This window comes from Hypomesus transpacificus, chromosome 11 (genome assembly GCF_021917145.1).
Source record: "Hypomesus transpacificus isolate Combined female chromosome 11, fHypTra1, whole genome shotgun sequence".
In the NCBI taxonomy this organism is placed as follows: Eukaryota; Metazoa; Chordata; class Actinopteri; order Osmeriformes; family Osmeridae; genus Hypomesus; species Hypomesus transpacificus.
The window spans coordinates 5,172,339-5,197,685 of NC_061070.1; the positions used below are offsets into that span (position 1 = coordinate 5,172,339).

Sequence of the window (25,347 nt, forward strand, 5' to 3'; positions counted from 1 at the left end):
AAATTAATTTTAAAAAATTGCTGAAAATACAGAAATGAGAAAATACCCGCAAGCTGAAATGAACTTAAAAAATGTGTGAGTCACACAAGAGGCATTGTGGAAGCTAAACTCCATCATCTAAAAATGCTAAGAGCTGAAATACAATGCGGGAGAAGCAGAAAGCTGAATTGTTAAACTGTAGAAGAAGTACAATATTAGTTTTAGTAGCTGAAATTATAGAAACAGAAATACTACTCTACCGGCAGTTTCAAAAACGTGTTCCTTCTGCTATCTCTGACGAATTTGTCACCAGATTTGCATTGGTCTCTATGGGGCAAGAGTTACACTTTGTCTCGCTTTCTTGGGGCTCTGAAAAAATGTGTAAGTCTGTTGGATTCCACAGACAACTGTCTACGGCCAACACAAAATTTGTTATCTATTGATCCAAAAATGAAGCATGAAGAGTGAAAATTGTTGCAATGCTGGCAAATTTTTTATACTTTTGAAACAGATTTCGAAGCTCTAAGCGTTTCAGTCAGCACTCTAGGCTCTCCACAAACACACCCATGTAAATCTCAGAAACTATTTGAAAAACTCATGGAACATAATCAGTGATAGTGAACCAAGTTGAACAGATATCAAAAAGCTGAATAAAAAAAGAAAATGTTTAGAGTTTTGTCAAAATTTTTAAGTTTAAATGGTGGCTGTAGCTAAAATATTGAGGAAGAAGAAGGATTTGAAAGTTTAAAAAGTTTAAGATTTGAAAAATAACTCCATTGGAAAACCATGTAAAAATTATGATGAATATTGATTTATATTAATTCAAACGTAAGAGGTAAAAAGCTGAAAAGTCACAGCAGTCATAGCCTGAAACTGCTGAATTCTTTGATAGTTTCCAAGTTTTAATAGCTGAAAATTTTAAGGTGCTGAAGGGTGTCACGGAAGAAATAGAAGTTGAATAAAGATTCAAATAACAGTACTTTGAATGCTGAAACAGTATTCCAACAATAAACCCGTTTGTGCTCTCCCCCCCCCCCCCCTTGCCCACAAAGAATCGATAAGAGAATAATATCTCATCTCTCTTAAAATCATATCTCATATCTCTTAAAATCTTATCTCATCCCTAATCCTCACACAAACTATAAAAATTACTTTAATTTTTCGAAACTGTTTGATCGGGACAGCCAATCAAAATATGTGGCAAAGCCGGCAAACAGGAAGTTGGGTCGTATCTCAGCAAATCTTTGATAGATTCAAAGCTGCATTTACTCAGAACCCTGTTCTAAAATGTTTTTCGTTCATTTTACCTGCTTAACCGGCTTGGACACCTCATTCCTGATTTCAGCTATATTTAGTTGTAATATCGTGGCATGTTACGGCGTCATTATTGGTTGTTGACATGTTATTCTGGAGCAAAGACGAATATGAATAAATCATGTCTGATAGCCACAATATGGTCGTTATATTGCGCTTTTGTAAGCTCTCTCTTGGAAGTCGCTTTGGATAAAAGCGTCTGCTAAATGAATAAATGTAAATGTAAATATTGTTGTAACTTTGTCAACACTACAACGATGGCATTAACAATAAGCTAGTTATAGTAAACAACACTCATCATCATTATAATAGTAACATAGGTAGGCTATAGGCTTAATTTAGCTTGCTTTGCAAAGCTAGAACAACGACGGAGCCAGATATTCAAGTTTACAGTTTATTTATCCGACACAGTACAGCGGTCAAACTATAAACACGAAGCAAAAAGAACAACGTATAGGCCCTGCACGTATAATACTACAGTACTAATAGAGGGTTTTCACCGACGTCACGTTCTGGGCGGTAACCCGGATGCGCGGCCATATTGGAGGCACTCGGTGTAAACAACTGAACGGAGTACAACCAAAGAATGTATAGAGGATTTTCACGACGTGTCATCAGACCGGAAGTCGCCATATTGGAGGCACTCCGCATCACAACAAAGCACAGACACTGAAGTATATACCGAACGTCGTCAAGGAAAATGGTTAATTATTGCCGTGTTTCAGGTTGTACCAATAGGACAGATCGAGAAAAACATTTGGAATATTAGCGACTTCCAAAAGTTATAAAAAACCAGGGACAGGAATACCAGGGTTACCGCCCAGAACGTGACGTCGGTGAAAACCCTCTATATTCTAAACTCTTTGGTATAACTGTAGCCATGTCTAAAGACCGAAATGGTCATCAAAACGTGTCCAAGATCCAAAGGCATATAGGGAAGGATGGACCACAAGAAAAGGGTCGATATTTTGAGAAATTAGGCGGTGCAGATCCCTACCAGTTAGCTCCCTCTACTTGGATCCGTGACGACCCGATTCTTGATCGGACTTGTAGGGGAGAGTGGGGGCGAAAGTACAATTTTCCAGAAAAACAACATTTTAAAAGAGAATGTTTTAGACAGATATATTTTTGCTTGGGTCCATAACTTATAAGTGTGGTCTATCAATACCAGCTGGTATTTTGTACAAATGTCTAACAACATTGGCAACATCCGGGTTCTGAACTGGTTGCAGTTTTACCCTAGTTCCATATGAAGGGTGCTAACGGTCGAGTGCAAAATGCAAAAAAGAGGTCTATGGAGCTATTCCCCCTCAAAATCCACTTTTCTCAGGATATGATTTTTTGTCTAGTAATTTGAATTCTGAATTCGAAAGGGGAGGCCAAACAAATGAACACCGCTGGGTGTTAGATTTTTTTTAAGTCGCCTTTCTGTTCTTAAAAGCCTTTTAAAATGTCATTGACATCATAGATATTGTACGGCCAGAGCTACTGCTTGACGGCAAGCTCTGGTTACTTCCACTTTTCTCTCGAGGCATCGACAACACAGCTGACAGGTTAGGCTCCCCCTGTCAATACACATGCAAGAAAGAGTTTTAGCCTGCTAATGTTGTTGCTAATGTTGTTAATGCTCTGACATTATGATTCCACTTTGGATGCCATCAAGCGGGATTTTTAGTTGTAGTCAGTCCTTCACTAACCAATCAGCATTCATTAGCAGAATGCTAGCGTGTTATGGGCAACAACGACTCACCCTGTAAGAAATCGAAAGGACATAAGTACTCGTTCATTCAACTTTAGACCTAAAATCCATGTTGAACATGCAAAAACTACAATCAAATTTGAGATTTTCTCAACGACAATCGGGTGAAAGAGACAAATTTAGCCGTTTATCTCCATAGACTCCCATTCATTTTGCACTCGACCGCGATCACTCCCAGTGGAACTCTGGTGGAACTGCAACAAAATTCGGTACAATGGGGCTTAATAGACCAATTATCACCCTACCTCACACAACTGTCAAGCAGGCTCAACTGTGCATGTCGGTTGCAAAAGACGAACTTCTACCCGGTCAATTACACTTGGTGTCGATCAGGTCATCATATATCTCTGGCCACTGCATTGCAGGGCTTGATATGAACTTTTTGAGGCTCTTGGCCTTTGGAAAAATAAATTTACGTTTCACTTGTCTATGCACAAAAGTCACTTGAGCCCGATACCCTTAAATAGCCTGACCAAGTGATCGGGCAAAACTAGCCTGGCTAACGGAGGTCGCTTTCTCAGGCAAATGACGAATGAAACAAGCTCGGTTAAAGAAATCTGAGATGCTGGCTATCTTCATCAGGCTCGTATCTACATTAGGCAGTCCTCCCTGACGTTTCTGGTGTAGAATGGACTGAAATACAACATTGTGCACACTGCCAGTGAGCGATTCAGACTGAGGCTGACGTCAAAACAGTTTAATGGGGACGCAGTCTCACTCAGATTGCCAGTTTAAACGAATCAGAAAAATCATCGGACCAGCTGGCTAAAAGCCAGAATTTCCATATCTCTTGAAAGCTGCCCTGCTCGACTTTTTAGATGTAGAATTGACTGTAAAACTGTAAAATTATGAACTTTGTGAAATGACGTGAAGACATGGTTGCCGCTCGACTGTGCGGTCTGTGCCGGGCGACATTCTCATTCAAATTTCAAAACTTTCGTGACCCAAATCAAAATTCTGATGCGACAGATCAATGGGTAATCGCTTTCTCTCTTAAAGGCTGTCCTCCTTGCCCTTTTTGGTCTTTTTAAATCTAACTATTTGTATTATCCGTGTGGTCCTTTTGCCATTTAAAATGCTATCCTTTCCCGGTTTTCTGCAACCACATTGCGCGTGCAAATAATTGGTCTATAGGGAGTGGCAACGCTCTCCTTAAACAGGCTCTGATATAACTCTATGGAAGCGACAAGTTGAAATGTTCTCAACTTTATGCAAATGAGGAGCGATTTTCGCTAGCGATGGCCAATCGGAGTATTTTCTTGTTTCTCGTAACGTAGCAACCATGGTAAACATTTCTAGCTTTCTACGTTTCAAGGTGGAGGAGAAACTAATCGTTTGTGTGGCTGCTTACCCAGTCCTCTACGATACATGTACTACGATACAGCTGTATTCGTACAGAGATGTTAATACAAAAAAAAACGATGCATGGCACAAGGTTGCCGAAGTTGTTGGTGCTTGTACTTTCAAATTCAGTTTAGTTACATTACGTAACTTCGTTCTGTGGTAACTAGCTAGCTAGCCCGGCTGGAACTCCCTTATTGTATTGACAGATTAGCAGAGACTGAGGAATATATAACTTTTTTTACACATGTCAATGTGTACGTCTATTCAACAGTTTTGTATTTTGTATACAAGTTGTATTTTAATCGATGTTCCGACTGCATTTATGCATTTAGCAGACGCTTTTATCATTTTTTTTGTTTTTGCATTAACATCTCTGTACGAATACAGCTATGTATCGTACAGGACTGGGTAAGCAGCCACAAAAATGATTAGTTTCTCCTCCACCTTGAAAGCTAGAAATGTTTACCATGGTTGCTACGTTACGAGAAACAAGAAAACACTCCGATTGGCCATCGCTAGCGAGAATCGCTCCTCATTTGGATAAAGTTGAGAAAATCTCAACTCGGTCGCGTCGCTACCCACAATGCACCACGCAAGCGATTCGCCTGGCTCCATAGAAAATTAATGGAAAACATGTTGTCGCTCGCATCGCGTTGCTGCAGTGGACACGCACTATTAAGGCCGATTTATACTTCTGCGTCTCCGTTAAAGGACAGGAGCACACTCGGAGTCGGACGGATTGGTTGAATTTATACTACTCCGACGGCTGCTCTGCGTGTTGAAAGCAAATCACCACCAGAACAGTAGATGGCTCTGCACTGCGATGCTAGCTAGGTTATCGAAAAGTCGGAGCAAATTTACAAATGAACTGTTTCATCAATAAAATAAGCACATTTTCAGCAACTACACTGCCCATTTCTCGTTACATTTTAATTCAGATGCGGCCTTCAGGCTACAGCTTAGCAACCAAACTATATCGTGATTCAACTCAGCTTCAGTTAGCTAGCTCTAGATATCTAGCAGAAAAATTACCTGACAAAGATCTGGACAAACATGCATCGTGAATTGTAGATTAACATAATACAGGTTATTTATTTGAATGAAACACAGTCAGGAACATGAAATAACGTTAGCCCCATTGCCAATAAACTAGGCTAAATCATCACACATTCTACCTGTGCTCTTGCGTTAGCAAGCTAAACTAGTTTACATGCCTACAGTCTAGGTGTTTTCGCTACTTACCTGTTCTTGCATTCCTTGCAAATCAGCGTTAATAAAAAGCAGATGAGCTGGAGTCTAGCTAACATTGACTAGTGCTAAGGAAGAATTCGAGTGGCACTATGTAGATCTGTATAGTCAAGGGATATGGTTTTAATACAATTTATTTAGACTATACAATTACATAAACAAAGCTTTGTTGATCAGTCTCAGCGAAGGAGGTGCCATCCACACAGGTCGTTCGCAGGAGTGATGCCAACCATCACACATGCACTGCCTTATATAAACTTAAGATCAAATGGCATTCTATAAGGTCAATCAATCAATGTAGCAAACTCTGTGATTGGCTAACTCAACTTAGTGACAGTTTGAAACAATACATCTCCGGTGTGTCCCAAAGTTCTTTGATGTCACAGCTCTCTCCAGAGCAGTAGATAATAAAGCCACAGGGGTTGACCAGTCAAATGGTCAACTGTCCTTTTTGTGACCATCTTCAAACAATACTTTTAATCAACACAAACAATGAAACAGGACACAGTCCTTCTAGCCAAAGTTCAGAGCAACTATCTCATTGACCCCTTACAGTAACCAGAGGACAGAAGGCCATATAAGATGCTTCACCCATCCCCCAGGGCAAGCTGCCCACAGAGCCATCAGCACCTCACATTCCTTTGAACTCAACTTAATTATCTTCCCTTCCTGTCTCTTACCAATGAACATAGAAGATTATAGATTTCATACACATACATCTATGCATATGACCAACATTTCCATTACACTAGACGGGCATGGCTGATGTTTGTCTATAGTATAGCGTAGAAAATCCCTGTGCAGTTTGACCCTCGACACATTTTCGTGAACCATTTCACCAAGGACGGTTTTGAAAACCTGGGACAATGTAAAGCAGGATTTGCTATTTAGCTGTTGCTGAAAAGAGGTGCGTTCCGACCTTACGTTCATCACAACTGCAAACTGTTGTATGATTTTGTCGGTAACAGTTATTAGCAATGCTAAAGTATCCTGTATCTAGCACCTGCCTTTCTCCAGTTATTTCAAATAGATAATCTAGACAGGCGTTAGCAATAGGCCAGACTGCTATTCGTTTGCTGGCTATTTTTTTCGGAAGCTTCCCTTCTAATGCCGACTACAGCTAGTTTAGCTAGAGTCATTTGATGTGTTTAGAAAGTATTTAGCATTCTACCTATGCTAGATACAGGAGACGTTAGCATTGCTAACAACCGTATAGCGACAAAATCATACTGTACCTACAGCTTGTGGTTGCAATGAGAATTTGGTCGGAACAGCACCTCTTTTCAGGTTCAGCTTCTTAGCAAATCCTGCTTGAAATTGTCCAAGGTTGTCAAAACTGTCTTGGATGAAATGTTCAGAGCAAATGAGTAATTGAGTGTTGAACTTTGCCGGGATCTTCTCATAGACAAACAGCAGCCATGCCTGTCGAATGTTTGGCTCCTTGGGAAGACTATGAGTGTTGGCCTTCCCTGTACAGCCTGGAACACAGCATTTACGACCGTGGTCCATTTTCAATATCCTTGTTATAATTCAAAACGTTCGTCTTTGTAATTCCTTAGAAGTAGTCTACACAGAGAAGCGCGCAGCTAAACTAGTTTTGGAGATAGATGCTAAATCGGGCTGGTCTGGATGTACATTTTGGGGCGTGATAAAGATACAGACCAGAGCCAAAAAAGGCGGTCCCTGGACTGACGTCAGTCCGGTGGCTTTGTTGAAAAGATAGCGTTTTACAGCCAAATTATTTCATTTTGAGATTTGCAAAGGAAAGCAGTATCAATGGACTTTGAGGTTCATTGTATGTTCATTTTACCCACCGAACTGTCGTTATTCAACTATGACAAGGTCAAATCGGTTTGCACTCAATCGCCCCTTTAAAAAAAAAACGTTTTCACTAAGACTAAGCAATCCGATCCACTTTTCCATATTGATAAGAAAAAAAAAAAAAATAATGGGACAAAAAGAAATCAAGGCACATTTAGAATAGATAAAATGTGCGACATTTTATAGCCAATTCCCTGGCCTAAATACGTCCACTGCAAACATTTATCATATTCTCATGTATATGTTAGTGCATGTACACCAGCCGATAGTTTTTGTTTTTTAATCCTGTATAAAAATAAGGCATCATGTCAGTTTATATGATTTGAACAGTGGCGGATTTAGTGATTTGGGGGCCCCAGGCGAAGACAGGCATGGGGCCCCCTTAACTCCTATTCTCACTCTTTTCAATGCATATGTAATCGGTGTGAATCGATGAAACTCACTCTTCAGGTATGTAAAGGGCCACCCGCATTAATGATTAGCTAGCTTTTCTTTGGCGTAGTTGGTAGTGGTTGCGCTTCGAAGTCGAGAGGTGGCAGGTTCGACTCCCCGATGGGAGCGAACATTGGCCAGATACCTCTGACGTAGCTTGCAAGACCACGCCCGTTGCATACCCGTTACACATACAAAAAAATTTAAATAGTAGGGATTGCTTACAAACGTTGGTTGCAGATGGGTCCGTTTATTAACTTTAATTTTTACAACTGATATTTCTGTATATTTTATATAAAACTGCGTACTTACTATTTATGAAGATTGCATATATTTAAAAGCATAGCCTACATTTGTTGCTGCTCATTTACAATTAAAATTAATTCAAAATACAAAAAGTGAAGTGTAGAATTAAACGGTTGTCTTTTCATTTCCCCTGCAAGAGGGAATATTGATAGACCATAGCAGCCTCAGTCTTCAGTTAAACGGTCCTAACCTCTATGACTGTCACCTTGTTTTTCCCTTCTAGTGATATTTTCAAGCATGTAGCTAACCCGTATTGCATTAATTCATTAAGAACCCCCTTTGAAACAAGCTATATTGTAACAACATTGTCAACGGCAGTATTTCAGATGGAATTGCAATTCAAACAGTACCATCTCTTAACTGAAAATATGCCCCCCAAAACATAAATAAGCTTGATATTTATTTAGGGGGAACTTGCTAATTCAAAAAAGGTTTGCTGGAAGCGATCATTGTCAGTAACAATGCCAAATTTGGTCTCAGTCTAGAGCCCTGGGGTCTCATTTATAAAGCTTGCGTACGCACTAAACGGGGCTGAAAATGTGCGTACGCCACTTTCTACGCAAAGGTTGTGATTTATAAGAAACAAACTTGACGGGAGAACGTGTGGTCCTCTACTCAAACTCTGACCCTCCCGTAGGCCAACGCACATTTTGGAAACAGTTGGAATTGGCGACGCAGATGACCGTACTGTAGTCAGACTGCAGAAATTGAATGTGGGAAGAACATTACTTGTTATATTTATATATTTTGTTTTCCTCATACACATTTTTTTCATTCAATTTCATGATTATCATGAAGATTACATCCAGCAGTGTTATTTCCGCTTGTACTGAGTGATAATTGTTCCATAAAAACCTTGTACAATCCAACTCAAATTTTGTATCAAAATTCAGCGCTTCCTCACCATCAGATCGTCCACTACGGAAGTGCAGGAGGGGTAGATTCCCCGACTGCATGGAATACAGGATAACATCACATATCCTACCTTTAGATAACTGCAGAACAGTGTATAACTAAATATATTTCTTTAATACTGTGCAAATATCCTCATATGTCAATGGCACAGTTGACGCCACTCGCACAGTTTTTTTTTTTATTGGTGATCCACCGGCCACCAAATAATGTGGTTTTCAGGCCTCCACCAATAGGCTAACAGTGTCTGAGAACTTTCACTTTTTTGTTTTTTTGGTCGCCATGATTCACCGTGAAGAACAGTCGCATGCCAGGGTCATGAGATACTAGATTAGCATTCATGAGGTGCTTTGCATTGACCATTTATGGTTAAAAATGGGCGTGTTCAGGGAGGGGTAACATGCTGTTTCACGTACGCACACTTGTGGGTAATCTGTGATTTATAATGGGAACATTGCGTACAGGTGTGCGTACGCACGGTTTTATAAATCAGAATTTTTGTGTGCGTACGCCATTTTAGGCTTTTGGGCGTACACATTCTTTTAGTAAGAATCCTACACACAGTGACCCTGGTAAATTATGCTACACGCAAGTTAGCCAGTCTGTTGCTAGCCAAACTTCACTGAGCAGCACTTGTGCTATAGCTGCCGCATCATGTTCAAGTCTTTTTTATTTGTCAGATGCACAGAACAACACAAGGTTAGACTGGGCACTGAAATTCTTAAGACAAGACAACAGAAGCACCTGGCATAACATAACATATAAGTACACAGAACAAATTTACATTTATGCTGAGCTTAGATAAGTGAACTTATCTAACACTAAAACTTCTTAAATTACAGATAACAATAAATAGTACGCTATACTAACCCTAATGCACAAAAAACCTGTTTCAACCCTATAACCTATTCTAACCTAATGCAATTGTACAGTGCAATAGTGCAAATTTGCAGATCAGTGACAATGTCAATGACCAAACAGGAGCCTGGTGGCGAGGTACAGTGAGGCACAGTAGTGCAATGTTACTGAAAGAGCAACCAGTAGCTGAAGTGACAGTGTATAAGTGACTGGTGTGCAGTAAAATGTCCATATCTCCATATGTCCATATGTCCATATACAGTGCCCTCCAAAAGTATTGGAACAGTGAGGCCAATTCCTTTATTTTTGCTGTAGACTGAAAACATTTGGGCTTGACATCAAACGATGAATGTGAAACCAGAGATCAACGTTTCAGCTTTTATTTCCAGGTATTTACATCAGGATCTGATGCAAAAATTAGAAAATATCACCTTTTTGTTCGAACCCACCCATTTGTCACGTGAGCAAAAGTATTGGAACATGTGACTGACAGGTGTGTTTTGTTGCCCAGGTGTGTCCTATTACATACATTATTCAATCAATAAATACCACTGAATGTCTACACTCAGGTTCAGATTGGGTAAGATAGGTTTTGTCTATGCAGACTGTATTCAGAGGTGAAAACAACATGAAAACCAGAGCGCTGTCTTTGGGTGAAAAACAAGCAATTGTGAGTCTTAGAGAAGATGGAAAATCAATCAGAGCCATTGCAGAAACATTGGCCATAGCCAGTACAACCATTTGGAATGTCCTGAAGAAGAAAACTACTGGTGTACTAAGTAACAGACGTCGAACAGGTAGACCAAGGAAAACATCAGCAGTTGATGACAGAAACATTGTGAGAGCTGTAAAGAAAGACCCTAAAACAACTGTTAGTGAGATCAGCAACAACCTCCAGATGGCAGGAGTGAAGGTATCACTATCTACTGTTCGCAGAAGACTTCATGAACAAAAGTACAAGGGCTACACCAGAAGATGCAAACCACTCATTAGCAAGAAGAATAGGAAGGCCAGGCTGGAATTTGCCAAAAAGTACAGAGATGAACCTCAAAAATTCTGGGACAAAGTTTTATGGACTGATGAGACAAAGATTAACTTTTACCAAAGTGATGGAAAGGCTAAAGTTTGGAGAAAGAAAGGAACTGCTCATGATCCCAAACACACAAGCTCATCTGTGAAACACGGTGGAGGTAATGTCATGGCTTGGGCTTGCATGGCTTCTTCTGGGACGGGCTCATTAATCTTCATTGAGGATGTAACACATGATGGCAGCAGCAAAATGAACTCGGAAGTCTACAGAAACATTTTGTCTGCCAATTTAAGGAAAGATGCAACCAAACTGATTGGCAGAGCCTTCATCATGCAGCAAGATAACGACCCAAAACACACTGCCAAAACAACAAAGGAGTTCATCAGGGGCAAGAAATGGAAGGTATTAGACTGGCCAAGTCAATCTCCAGACTTAAACCCTATAGAGCATGCATTTTACCTGCTTAAGAGGAGACTGAAGGGAGGAACCCCACAAAACAAACAACAACTGAAAGAGGCTGCAGTGAAAGCCTGGGAAAGCATCAAAAAGGAAGAATGCAAAAGTTTGGTGACGTCAATGGGTCACAGACTTGCTGCAGTTATTGAAAGCAAAGGATTTGCAACTAAATATTAAGTCTTATTCACTTAAATATGTTTTAAGTATATCTGTTCCAATACTTTTGATCACATGACAAATGGGTGGATTCAAACAAAATGTGATATTTTCTTAGTTGTGCATCAGATCCTGATGTAAATACCTGGAAATAAAAGCTGAAACGTTGATCTCTGGTCTCACGTTCATTATTTGATGTCAAGCCCAAATGTTTTCAGTCTACAGCAAAAATAAAGGAATTCGCCTCACTGTTCCAATACTTTTGGAGGGCACTGTATACGTGTGCGCGACCGGATGCTGCGGTAACGCCTGCCAGAAGGCAACGGGGTAAAGAGACTGAAGGATGGGTGGGAACAGTCTCTTAGAATCCTGCTGGCTTTCCTTAGGCAACGTGGCATCATTGGATACCAGTGGAGAAAAATGACATTTCCTTCTGTAGTTTCAGTTTGGCAACTACTTGTTTATTCTCCTCTTTTGTCTTTCTCTTTTGTGCTCCGCTCGGGGAGTTGCGTTTCATAAAAAATAAAAAAATGTTTGCATTCACTTCACTCTTCAACTGTCTCATATTAACCAACTGATGCTGTGCTTTGCTGCGCAGTAGCTGCAATCGATGGAATAGTCCACAGTAGTATCGTGTGGGAGGGGAAGCCTGCCTTGACACAGATAGAATAAACGCTCTGTTGGTATCTTTGTTGATACTTTTGGGGAAGGTTATGACTTGTAATCGATTTGTATTATTATTTTAGTTATTATTGATCATTTAGTAATTGTATGTAGTCTTTCAAGGGCACCCCTGGCAGCTGGGGACCCAGGCGTTTGCCTACTTTGCCTAATGGGTATGTCCGCACCAGGATTTGAAATGGTCACACTAGCATTTAATTATCACGGCAAACAATTACACTGCTTTGAACTGTAAGTAAAGTACAAAAAAGTTAAAATAACAAAACCTGTAATTATTAGGCCTACTTGTGAACGAATACCATTCACATCTTACTAAACCTAGTCACGCGAAAGTGAATGAGGTAAACAAATCCTTTGTTTCCTCTTCTGAGCCTATGCAGGTCACGTGAAAAATTATCCAAAGACTTGTACCCGAAAACCCAGTCGGAAAATGAACAAATAATTTCTGTTTCCTCTGGCTGCCAGTACTGAGCCTATGCAGGTTACGTGAAAAATTATCCAAAGACTGGTACCAAAAGAAGGAACAACTCATTCACCTCCCGACCGCGTCTTTGGATCAATGTTTCGTTCTTCTGCCAACAGAGTCTTCGGATCAATGATTCATTCATCTGCCGACCGTGTGTTCGTGTACGAGTCTTTGGATAATTTTTCATGTATAGGCAGGTCACATGAAAAGGCTCAGTAACGGTAGCTAGAGAAAACAGAAATGATTCGTTAATTTCCCGACTTGGTCTTTGGGTACGAGTCTTTGTATCATTTTTCATATGACCTGCGTAGGCTCAGAAGAGGAAACGGAAAGGATTTGTTTACCTCATTCGCATGACTGCTAGCTTTAATATAGTAAGACGTGAATGAGAATTGTTCACAAGTGATAATTACAGGTTTTTATACTTAAATTTTTTTCCCCTCGGCCACGAGAAAATGAACGAATCACTAGACTACTTCTTACTCCCGAGTCATACAAATGATTCGTTCAAAATTAGCGAATCGTTCACGAACGACACATCACTAACCCGCATCTCAAATCATTCTACGTCCTCACAATTTTCCAAGACCGTTCTCGTTCTTCTCAAGAACGCAAGTACGTTCTTAGCGTTCTTTGGATTGATAAACAGCCAATGCCTTGACACAGTTTAGTGGTGCTATTTAATCTGATGTGGTGAAGTGGAGTGAAAGGTAAACTGGACCGATGACACACGTTTTTTGAAACGGGGCGCTAGCAAACCCATTGTTTCCTATTGTACAGCGCGCCTAACGCTTGAGCGCTTCGCGTTTATCTGGCGCTTATTAGACTTGCATATGAGTTCAAATATTCTCAACTTTTCAGCAGAAGGCACAGTCGCCCAACTCATCTATGTCACAGGCTGCGCACGTATGGAACGCCATATGTGCCAAAACATGGAAATTAGCGTTTGCGTTTAAACAACATATTTTTTATGACTTAAGACGTTTAAAATTAGATTGTTTGAGGGGAAACCAGATAACGATCATTCAGAGAAAATAAACTATTCCCCACTCAACTAATTCCCCACTCAACTTATCTTATTTGAATTAAGGTTGAAATACTAATTTACAGTGACATTATTAACAACTATTTTTTGTAAGCTACTTGTTACCTACTGAGAAAAAAAAAGCTTGTATACATTATCATATTCAGATTTGGATTGTTATGGATTCACCCAAACAAGTTGATCTACCCAACACAAATGGACGGTCCCCAATAATATTAAATCACGTGCTATAAGAAACATGATAGCTACGTAAGAGCCAACATGATCTCAAAGTAGGCATGTCCATGATAATGATGTTTGTTGTTATAATCCATAGCTTAAAGATCCTGTAAAGTGCAATTGAAAATTAGTTTTAAGTTCATCACACCACAGAAGAATGTGTTGTTAACTACACATCCAAATTCGAATGGAAAAAAAACACAGACAAGTATGTTAAATTAGGCTTTGAAATTGTGAGAAAATCAGAAGTCTTCTCTGCGTGAGACTGGGGGACATGTCGCCTGAAGCAGCTGAATCTCCGCCCCCTCAAATGTATTAAATTTAGCAACAACAGCAACACTAGTTAAATCAATTGCAGATATCAGAACTACGGTGGCCCTGGAGTGCAAAACACAACGGCAAATAGGAAAACACAACAACATCAACTTCTGTCGGAAAAGGTAGGGCCTCTAGCAGAAGACGGACCCTTCTGATTGGACAAACGGACTGTCTGTCTTTTAACAGGAAGGAGCGGTGAAAAACACTAACAGCACCTGTTTGAATGGTTTTCGACGGGACAGACAGCAGCACCATCTCGATTTACTGACATTTTGGTATACTAACACATTATATCAATTGGTTACTGGTGTGTTGCATCATGTATATGTCTCATACTTTATTAACATTCATGTATTACATGATTAACCTATAACAATAGGCAGCTATATTGTGAAGCAGAGCTAGAAATGGCTATGCTAGCTGCGTACTGTAGCCTAATGATTGAGCTTTCGACTGTTGAAGTAAATGGGACTTGTTAAACACGTTTTTTTTATTCATCAGCCCACTTACAATTTACCACGTTAACAACGTGTTATGTTCTGTGTACTTATATGTTATGCCAGGTTGCTTTGCTTCTTGTCCTAAGAATTTCCGTGCCCAGTCGGACCCTGTGTTGTTCTGTGCACCTGACAATATAAGACTTGAACTTGAACATTTATATTTATAGTAGCCTACTTGATGCAAGTTGAATCTAATCTAGATAGTAATCACACCAGCAACTGCTCAATTTAAGACAAGAAAGGAGTTTGGTAAATAGAACAGAATATACAAGGCAACCAATTGCATTCACTAAAAAAATGTATTATACAATATGTCCGGGAGAGGGTCATTGTTTTTAGTGAGTGGACCTTAAATTTATGCCGAGCGTTGAGAGCTAGCTGGATGATAGGAACCCTTAATCTGCAATTCATTGTTGCTAGATCTAATCACTAACTACGCTAATAAGAGAAGACTAACTTTGTATGACAACGAACACCAATAACGAGAACAAATTTGACAAACGTGACTTCAAGTGCTTATACTCATCCTGATGTTGTGATTGGTTGACAACATATCAACTATCACGTCGTATGTAGCCTAAGCCTTGCATCAAAATCATTCTTAAAAATAGCAAAAGTATCTTCGAGGGATTTATGTTTTCAAAATAGGCATTCTCCTTCCTGTTAAAAGACAGACACTCCGTTTGTCCAATCAGGAGGGTCCGTCTTCTGCTAGAGGCCCTACCTTTTCCGTCAGAAGTTAATGTTGTTGTGTTTTCCTATTTGCCATTGTGTTTTTCTATTTGCCGTTGTGTTTTCCTATTCGCCATTGTTTTTCTATTTGCCGTTGTGTTTTCCTATTTGCCGTTGTTTTCCTATTCGCCGTTGTTTTTCTATTTGCCGTTGTGTTTTCCTATTTGCCGTTGTGTTTTCCTATTCGCCGTTGTGTTTTGCACTTCAGGGCCACCGTACAGAACAGACCTACCTGCAGTCTCTGAGTGTTTTATGTATTAATTACTTAGTCTTTGCATCGTACCAGTTGAGTAACAGAATGCAACAGTCTGTGATCTGACGTAGGTAGGTCGCTGTGACGTAGATCGGTCGGGTTTTGGCTCCGCCTATACAAAACCTGGGCTGAAAACGGAAGAGAAACTGTTCAACGGTCTAACTCCACATTTCAGTGTGACAACGTTTTTGTGCTTTGCACATGCTTTCAGGAACTCATTTCACACGTATATAATGTAGTGAAAAGCAAATCATGGAATTTGCTTTACAGGATCTTTAAACTTCATGTCATCTTAGACTGCTTTGTCTAAAATGCGCATGCAATGTCTAGAATTGTCTTAGTCTCCAAGACTGCAGCGAGATGAGTCTCGGAATGGGTGGTATCTCCCAGCTAACAGTTTTCTGCGATATCAACACCCAGTATTTTCAACACCTAGTATTTACCTGGCCTTACCCTTTAAACAAGAATCCACAAACATATGTTATAGTACTTTTTAAATCTATGCAATCTTAATAATTTAAATAGAAATGGTACTTTCTAGTTGATAATGCAACACACTGTCTGATTGATTGATTCTAGAACACTGATATTTTATGCTAGGCTAGATTACCCAAAGAGCTCTCCTCTTTACTCCTCTGCCATGTTGTGAATGCAGCTGTCATAGCCCAGAATCTGTCAGTACAGTATTTTGTATGCGTCCTTAATATACTACAGATTTACAATTAGCCATCAACTGTTCAAGGTTTCCAATCGTTCAAACTATCAGTGCTTGACGAAGGGAGTGTTAGGCTGTTGTGGATATTCAGTTTACCATAGAATATGTGGGGTGCCCTTTTGTTGAAAGGATATAAAATCCATTTGACTATCTATGCTGATTGAGTGGGGTGGAGTGACATTTTAAACTGCATGACAGTTCAACACAGGAATGCTAGTCATTAGTAGGTATTTTAGGGAATGTAGGAGTAGTCGTAGCAGTAGTAGAACACTTTCATCTTTTCTGAGAGGCAATAACAATATAATCTATAACAGATATCATAGATATCAATAATACAAATTTGGGATAGTATGATGTGGATATCAAGGAAGGATGGGGAGGCAAACTTTTAAAATCAGCCTTCCTAAATCCGTCTTGTATCTCAATCATGAACAGTGAAGTTACTAACTTTGTTTTATTCTTTCCATTTTGAGGAGTTGCTCCTATGATGGCAAAATCCTTGAAAGCCTTTAAGAAGCTGGGACGAAGATGATTACCTGAGGCAGGATGGACCAGGAAACGGTTATGTCAAAGGGTACTTTCTTGATAGATTTTCTTGTTATTTCTTGTGAGCACCCAGTGAACTACACTATTAAACATGATAAAATGATCAATTTTGGTTTTTACTTTTATTTAGGTGGCACATTGATTCCAGTTGGCATTTGTAGACTCATAATTTTGTCTACTGTTGTCTAGGTTTAAGCTTCTCCTGGTGGTCATGAAAACAATTGTGCCTTCAGCCACCCAGGCCCAAAGGTGTCAAAAAGGTCTTAAGCATGTTTAATTGTCTACATTATTTGAGTGCTAGTAACACTATTGGCCAATACGGCTGTAGTTCCTCTTTCCTGTAAAATGTAAGAAGCTCCTCTGTCATTCCACACACACAAATTGATACAACACTATTGGGCAAGGGAGCCATGGTCCCTGTTCTGTAAAATCTATGGAACTCTACAGTGTCATCCCAAGCACTCAAACTGGACATTAAATGCAGTGGCACGTTGAAAAAAAGGATTGTGTGTATTTTCTGAGATTTGAAACATGGAAGAAACCTTTAAATACTTTGAGGAAGTTATTGGAGTTAGCCTGGGTACGTGTTGATCGACCAAAGTTTTTCTCTCAATTATATCCACTAATGGGCAGAATTTGTGTTTCCAATGCTTATTAAAACACTGTCTTGGAAAAAGATTATGAAAAAATGTCAGGGGAATGTTTTTAAAGATGTATCATAGCCACAAGGCACTTGGTATTACATACCATTATGTCCTTTTAGACATGTAAACCACTTCTCCCGTGAAACACAAGAGGTCACTAAGAGGTTGCATGAGAAGCAAAAATATTTTCTGCTCGAATTCAGACCATTGAATAAGAAAGGATTTAAATCTGCCACTCACACCCACACTCAAACAAGCTCACTCACTTTGGCTCTCCTGGTGTCATTAATCTCCTTTTTTTACACTGAGCAGTAATGACTGTTTTCTGTCTGTTTGCCCTTCCGTTTGTCATTGTGAAACAGGGCTTACACAGAGAAACCACCACTCATAGTATACAGGTTTCTGTTGCCAACTGTTCTATACAGTCATCACTTCAAGCAGTAATTATATATTTAACTGTTGTTTAATGGGATTATGTGAGAAAAGGCAATGCATCTCTCTTATACAGCAAGCAGGTGATTATCATACATTTATTGTGTAGTACAGGATATACGGAAAGAGAAAAACCTAGTAGTGTTAATGTTTCATTTAAAGGTTGAACTGATTTACAGGTTTATTGTAGCTATGTAACCTTGCAGAGTCAACACATGGTTAAGTATACAGTCACTATTGAGTTTTGGAGACAGCTGTGATCCAAACATTGCAGTTCAGATTAGGTTGTGCAGACAAGTCCAAGAGTAAGGAGCGAAAGGAACGGCAGGCAGGCAGATTTCTACGTTAAAAAACGCAATTTATACTTTTGCATAAATACTTGCCACATGCTTCAATAGCCAAACAACTGTTCAGCATGTAACTGTCATTATCGCATTAAGTACTTCTGTCGATCAATTTCTTATTTCCTATTAGTTACTGTGCATCCAATCAGCGACGAAAGGGTTGTACCTACCCTTTCCGTTTTTAGTTAATGTAATTTGATTTCCTATTTGGGGGAGCATGTCTTTGTATTCGGGGGGAGGTGAGCAAGTCATCCTATTTGGGGGGACTTGTTTTTGGGGGGAGTGTTTTCATTTGGGGGATGTACTCGTATTAGTGGGTGTGCACCGCTGGTCCATATGTTAAAACAGTTCCAGTATGGTTTCATCAGTCCATAGAACTGTCTCCCAAAACACTGTAGTCTTATCCAAATTCCCACATTTATAAATAGGTCTTTGGGGAGTTGAATATTTCTGATTGCAACTGTGTTTATGGTACACAATAACATGCATCATTGGTATAGCAAAGCTAATTTAAATTCCAGTAGGGGGCAGATAGTCAAACATTGTTGGTGCTTTTTGTGTTTAGTTGAACTAATGGCATCAGCAGAACAAATAGATCATAAACGGATGATCATAAGGGTTTCTCATGCTCTTTTATCTCTTTCTGCCTACACCTTTGACACCAGTAGGAATCTGTGTGTCTGTGTGAACTTGAATTGTAAGGGAAATTTTTTATGTTCTAACAAAGTTCTCATTTAATACAACCTCAACACGAATACATGGAAAATAATGTTTTTTAGTAAGCTGTTTTGAAAGATTGGTTCTCTGGTCTCATGTATGGCAGTGTCCTTTCATTGCAACTGAAGCATTTTCTGAGAAGCCTTGTTTCCCACACACACAAATAAAACTGTTGCGACACAGTGTTGTGGGGGATGTTGCCTGAGTGTTGGTGGAGTGGTGCCCAGGCCTGTTGTAAGGTTAGAACAGGAACCTTTCATGTGTGGAGCTGCCGACAATATAAACCCACACCCAGGTCATTGTGGATGGCTGTAGCGGAAAGCAAATACCCCCAATAAGTGCATAAAGGAAAGAGAATTGTTATGTACAGAATGGGTCGGTGTGTTTGTGTCTGTATGTGGAGTTCACAACACCTTATTTTTTAACATTTAGCATTGGAATGCCTGCCCCTCAAAGGTAATTTGCTTATCCAATCAGGATTCTAATCAGAAAAAGAAAGTACTATTTCTCCAATTCAAATGCATGTTTGCCCAGTGGATATTCTAAACCATTTCAACTGGGAGGGGAGGGGGGGGGCAAGCTGGTGCCAGTTACATTCAACATTATTGTCATACTGGAGCATGCACCCCTACACATAAACGGATCCGAAGTGGAGAAGGTCAGCTGCTTCAAGTTCCTCGGGGATGAACATCAGCAATGATCTCACCTGGTCTGTTTACAAGGTGGTCAAAGCGGCCTGTAAACGCCTCTTCCTGAGGAGACTGAAGAAGTTCGGCATGGACTCAGTCATCCTCACTAACTTTCACAGATACACTATAGAGAGCATTCTGACCGGTTGTATTACAGTGTGGTATGGGAGCTGCACAGACAGGGACCGCAAGGCCCTATGTAGTGTGGTCCGTTCTGCTGAGTTCATCATCGGCAGGAAGCTCTCAGCCCTACAGGACACCTTCCACACATGATGCCTCAGGAAAGCTGGCAGGATTCTAAGAGACTGTTCCCACCCATCCTTCAGTCGCTTTACCCAGTTGCCTTCTGGCAGGCGTTACGGCAGCATTCGGTCGTGCATACGCAGACTGGACAACAGTTTCTATCCAAGGGCCATCCAGCTTCTGATTGGACATTGATGTGGACATTGATTCACTTCATACAAGTCCCTTTACACACTGTCACTTCAGCTACTGGTTGCACTATTAGTAACATTGCACTAATGTATTTCACTGTACTTTGCCATCAGGCTCCTGAATGGACATTGACATGGTCATTGATTCACTTCTTACTAGCTACTTAGACACAGTGCAACCAGTAGTTGAAACTGACAATCAGTAATATTGCACTATTGTACTTCACTTAGTTTAGAATAGGTTTATAGGGTTAGCAATAGGTTATTAAGTGTATTTAGGGTTTAGTATATTGTATTTTTATATTTATCTGTATATTTAGGAGGTTTACTTATTTAAGCTTAGCATAGATGTAATTGATGTTCTGTGTACTTATATGTTATGTTATGCCAGGTGCTTACGTTGAATTTCAGTGCCCAGTCTGACCTTGTGTTGTTCTGTGCATCTGACAGTAAAATACTTGAAAATAACAAAGTTAGACTGGTCCAGGTTAAGACTGCTACCCATATTTGTAAATACAGTCAGGTATTCATATTTCTCACAAGCAACAGAAAATGCCTTTATTTTGCCTTTGCCATAAATGTCAATGAAACGCCTGTAGCAAGTGGAGTAAAACCCAGTATCTTCGAGAACATTGTCAACTTCCAGACAATGTAAGTTTCCGGTATTTTCTGTATCTCACCCTGCAAGCCAAGCCACTGTTTGGCCCGGTTTCTGAATGTATCCCACCGTGTGCAGGTGAAATACTAACTTTTTTCTTTCTTTATGGACGTGAGATAGCTGGCTGTCAGCCCAACTTCTCCCCGCCCACTAAAAAATGTGTTCGGGAAGTTGGGTCTGGAGGGTCTCGTATTGGGGACAACTACAGAAAACCAGAATCTGGACGGACCAATGAAATTGCCAGGGCGGGCTTACCACGTAGTTTTGAAGGTCTGGCCTTGATTTCCTTATTATCGCTACTTGATATTTACGAGATTGATGGAGAAAACTAGCCTGGCTGCCAGCCCAAATTCTCCCCGCCCACACTGTAAAAAAAAAAAAAAAAAAAAAGCCTCCCCAACTCAAACATTTCTAGTGACCGGTTGCACCTAAAATTTAAAGTTGGCCCAATTTAAGTTGCGGAAACAAACTTTTTTTAGTTGTGCTGACTACCCCTGCATGTAGACTGAACTTAAAATAGAATGTTGTGTCAATTGAATATTCTCTGTTGACTAAACATTGCTTGTTGGGCCAACTAGCAGACTCAAATTTAAATAAAATGTTGCATTAATTAAATATTTAATGTTGGCCAAAAAGGATATTTTTCACTATTTGAAATAAATTACACACTATGCTCTGATCAAGTAAATGTTATTGATTTTCATTTACAAATCAAATATCAGCATAAACTCAGGTATCGTTGAACAAATTTCAAATTACTCGGAAATAAACTGCTCCCCACATTGTTTTCAACAAAAACACAATCAAAATTACTTTTACAGTTACATCATTACACACTATATGCTCTGATCTAGTACATTTTATTTATTTTCATTTAAATCAAATATCAGCATAAACTCAGATATCGTTGAAAACATTTCAAATTACTCGTAAATAAACTGCTTCCCACATCGTTTTCAACATAAACACAATCAAAATTACTTTTACGGTTACAAGAAATGTTCTGACTTTTTGTTGTTGAATTTAACAAACATTTGCATGAAACCTTTGATAACTCAATGACTGGAACTAACATGTAACGAACCATTAAACCAGCAGAGGTCTTCAATCCTGGTCCTCAGGGACCCCCTGTCCTGCACGTTTTAGATGTTTCCCTGCTCCAACACACCTGATTCAAATTAATGGGTCTGTATCTAGCTAAGCAGAAGCCTGTTAACGACCATTCATTTGAATCAGGTGTGTTGGAGCAGGGAAACATCTAAAACGATCCTGTCTGTCACTTCCAGGATCCCCATTTTCATGGCCTTTGTGTGTGGTCTCAGTGCCTCAGTATCCTGTGAAACACAATAAATGACAGTGTCAGACTGAAAGCATAATGTCTTATGCAATCATTACTGCATCTCAAACAGTAATACCATAAAGTTACTCAAATGAATTACCTTAATTGTCTTTGAAATTGATGCTGGCTCTCTCAAGCACAGGGAAAGACCACGGAGAACAGCAGACCTTCTAAAAGTGGTTAGATCTGTGGTCTGTCAAAAAGACAGGTCAACAATAAGACATTATTAAGTCACCTTATTCACAAAGAGGTAACGCATATGATGATCCGTAGGATCACCTACACCTTTCACCATTGGGCTTCATTACAACCAACTTTATGAAATAGTTACCTGAAATGCATTAAGATTTCAATCTGCAAGGGAAAAACAGCTAACAAGTGCTAAGAATGCAGTAAGTATCCAGATCCCTTAAGACTGTTGTAATAACTTTCCCAGAGTCTACTTAAGTTAGATACTGAGAGTGGTTTTCTAACAGTCCTGTTGGCTGTTTTTTGACCAATATTGACTATATACCATACCGACCAAAAGCATATCAGGTGACTTTCATGTACTCCAGTAGCAGCCTTAAGGTTGAGTACGCGAAATGGGCGGCATTTGCTGTAACTCGAGCGGAAATTTAGATTTTGCACACTAAAAGGGTGTGGCAAAATCAAAATTTTTGCTTGGGTTACAGCAAATGACGGCACCGTAGTTTTGTCCCTCATGGTCAAATTTGCCAGAAATCATTGAGAAAAGTAGTGCCGCTCATATCGCGTACTCACGCTTAACGCTGCTACTCCAGTAATGAGGCTGGTCAAGATGAACCATTGGTGAAATTAGTCAATTTTGCACAATAGTGTATGTAGGTGCTGGTCAAGCAGAGCTTTACGATAGGAGAAAATGTATGCACAACAGCTTAATACCTGGGCATCCAGTTTCTCAAGAAGTTCATCCAAGTCGTTGCACCTTCCCTGTCTTGCTTTGGCTCTGTACATCTTCAGAAACCCCTGGGTGTGATTGTCCAACGATGTCAGGAATGTTGACTTCAGGTCTATACGGTTGATGCGGTAGAATTCAGCACAAACCTGTGGGTAATGAGAGATTCAGAATAAGCAAACAAGTAAAAGCAAATGATTAAGACATTCAATTCCAATGGTGACAGAGAAAATAATGACTTACCTCCTCCTCAAAAAACTGTCCAGGCCATCTTTGCTTGATTGTTGACACTAGCGGCTGATCCTGCACAATTTCCTTTCTCCTCAAGGAAAATGTTGTCTCCATCTTTGTATTCAAAACAGTCAAGCTCAAATTTCTTTTTTTCACTTCTTCCTCCATCGATGACCTTTCCTTCTCCAATTCTTGTTCATCCAAACCAACAGGATGGTCGGGAAGAAAGTTGAGTTCAGATCTTCTGGGTCGCTTGAGAGATCCCTGAGATGAACCTTGTCTTGAGTGGGTATTCACAACCATCTCATTGCATCCTGCATTGCAGAGTTTCTGACGATAATTAGCCATTTTAAACTTCAGGTCCAGGATATTCATTTTCATGTCTCTTGGAACAATCAGGCCTGTTCCATTTTCTTTAAGATCCTCATTAGCTTTTTTAGGCCTCAACTCTACGTCATATGAAAAGGAAGGCACTGGAAACGTGCTTGGCCACTGCTCTAATCTAGACTGAGAAAGAGGAAAAACTGAATGGGGTGAAGAAGCTGACGACTGAGTGGATGTCATGCTTTCTGTATCCACAGTGAAATCTGAAAGGTGAGCATCGTCCACCACCGGGCTTAAGAATACTTCCCAGTGGATCCTCAAAGTAGCCTTGTTGTTTGGAAGCTCGGTTATGTCATGTAAAGTACAAAGTTCATTGTTGAAGTCAGGGTCTTCATATTGGATGACAAAATGTTCCACTATCTGCAGTTTTTCACAGAGAACTGCAGAGAGTTCCTCAATTGATGATGGTGTGGGTATTGATAGCTTCCTGATGTTGTCAGGTGAGAGAATAACCCGAAGTAACATTGTTTCCTGGGAAATAAAATTGAGAAGAAATGCAATATTAGCAAAGTAAAAATCTCTTTGCAGACACCATAATCTTTCCACCTACATTGTATGAAGCCAGAGGGTAGAAATCAATGAGATCTTGTGGGTTGATAATGGCTACATTGCAGGAAGTACTTCCAACTATTTCATATGCTCTAAAATGTTCAGAGTACCATGAAGACAGTTGTTCCACTATGAATGAGACCTCTGTACCAATAACCAGAATACTGTGAATTTGACCAAACTCTGGAAAGCCATCACTAAGTCCAACTGGTAGAATCATTCCTTTCCTATACAAAGTCCCAAGCAATGTTGCACTGGATGCCAGGGACAAGGAACTCAGATTTGAATATTTGTTCTCAACAGCCGTCCGCAGCCGCGGTTCAACAGCCGACATTTTGACCACTTTCAATTTTTCAACATGCAATGGTGCTTTGAAGAAATGTTGAGAGTCCAAAGCTAAAGCAATCATTGATTGATGCCTACTTGCCAATGTTTTGAGAGTATTTTTGAAATTGCAGGTGTCGTGCACCACCCTCTTGAAGAAGCTGTGCTTCGCCTCATACCGCATTGTCCACAGATCAGCCAAAGGTCCAAAACAACGGATCAAGTTTGGGTAATGCTCAAGGAAATGATGTTTAGGTAGAAACCTCTCATTGGGAAAAACATCAGTGAACAACTGGCGATGATCAGAAAATGTACTCTCTAGGTAACAGAGAGATTCTTCTGATAGCTTTGAACTAACCACTAATTCCACAATGTCTTTTAAGTCCATTAAAAGTTGCCATGCTTTTTCATCCTCAGGCACCATACCACCTACCATGAGAGGGAGCAGTCTAATTAAGGCCCAATTTTCATGTGCATTTCCTCCAACTGTTTTTTTTAAGTAAAAGGTCTTTGGAATTCTTTGAGGGCGATTCACTTTATCTGAATATGGGTATTGAAATGATTGGATAATGTTATTGAGCTGCTCAAAGGTAAAG

At 39.9% G+C, this 25,347-nt stretch overlaps 2 protein-coding genes across 2 annotated transcripts in view; one reads left to right on the forward strand and one right to left on the reverse strand.

Moving 5' to 3' along the window:
- Positions 1-17,535, forward strand: part of eloal (elongin A, like) — a 45,451-nt gene extending 27,916 nt beyond the window's left edge. Inside the window, exon 12 of the mRNA XM_047029631.1 lies at positions 17,018-17,535. Coding sequence (XP_046885587.1) covers positions 17,018-17,076 — 59 coding nt within the window. The 3' untranslated portion in view covers positions 17,077-17,535. The remainder of the gene's footprint in view (positions 1-17,017) is intronic.
- LOC124473708 lies at positions 17,077-23,987 on the reverse strand. Its single transcript, XM_047029342.1, has 5 exons — positions 23,507-23,987; positions 23,251-23,412; positions 22,448-22,540; positions 22,257-22,342; positions 17,077-17,080 (listed from the first exon to the last, which is right to left on the reverse strand). The coding sequence occupies exons 1-5, from the start codon at positions 23,873-23,875 to the stop codon at positions 17,077-17,079; spliced, it is 714 nt and encodes a 237-aa protein (XP_046885298.1). The 5' UTR covers positions 23,876-23,987.
- Between the last annotated feature and the right edge of the window lie 1,360 nt (positions 23,988-25,347).

Coding starts and splice junctions, on each gene's coding strand:
- LOC124473708 (XM_047029342.1), bottom strand. CDS start 23,875: ATGAAAATGAATATCCTGGACCTGAAGTTTAAAATGGCTAATTATCGT. Junction 22,541..23,250: donor TTGAGAAACTGGATGCCCAG/GTATTAAGCTGT, acceptor TCTTTTTGACAG/ACCACAGATCTAACCACTTT. Junction 22,343..22,447: donor CAATTTCAAAGACAATTAAG/GTAATTCATTTG, acceptor TGTGTTTCACAG/GATACTGAGGCACTGAGACC.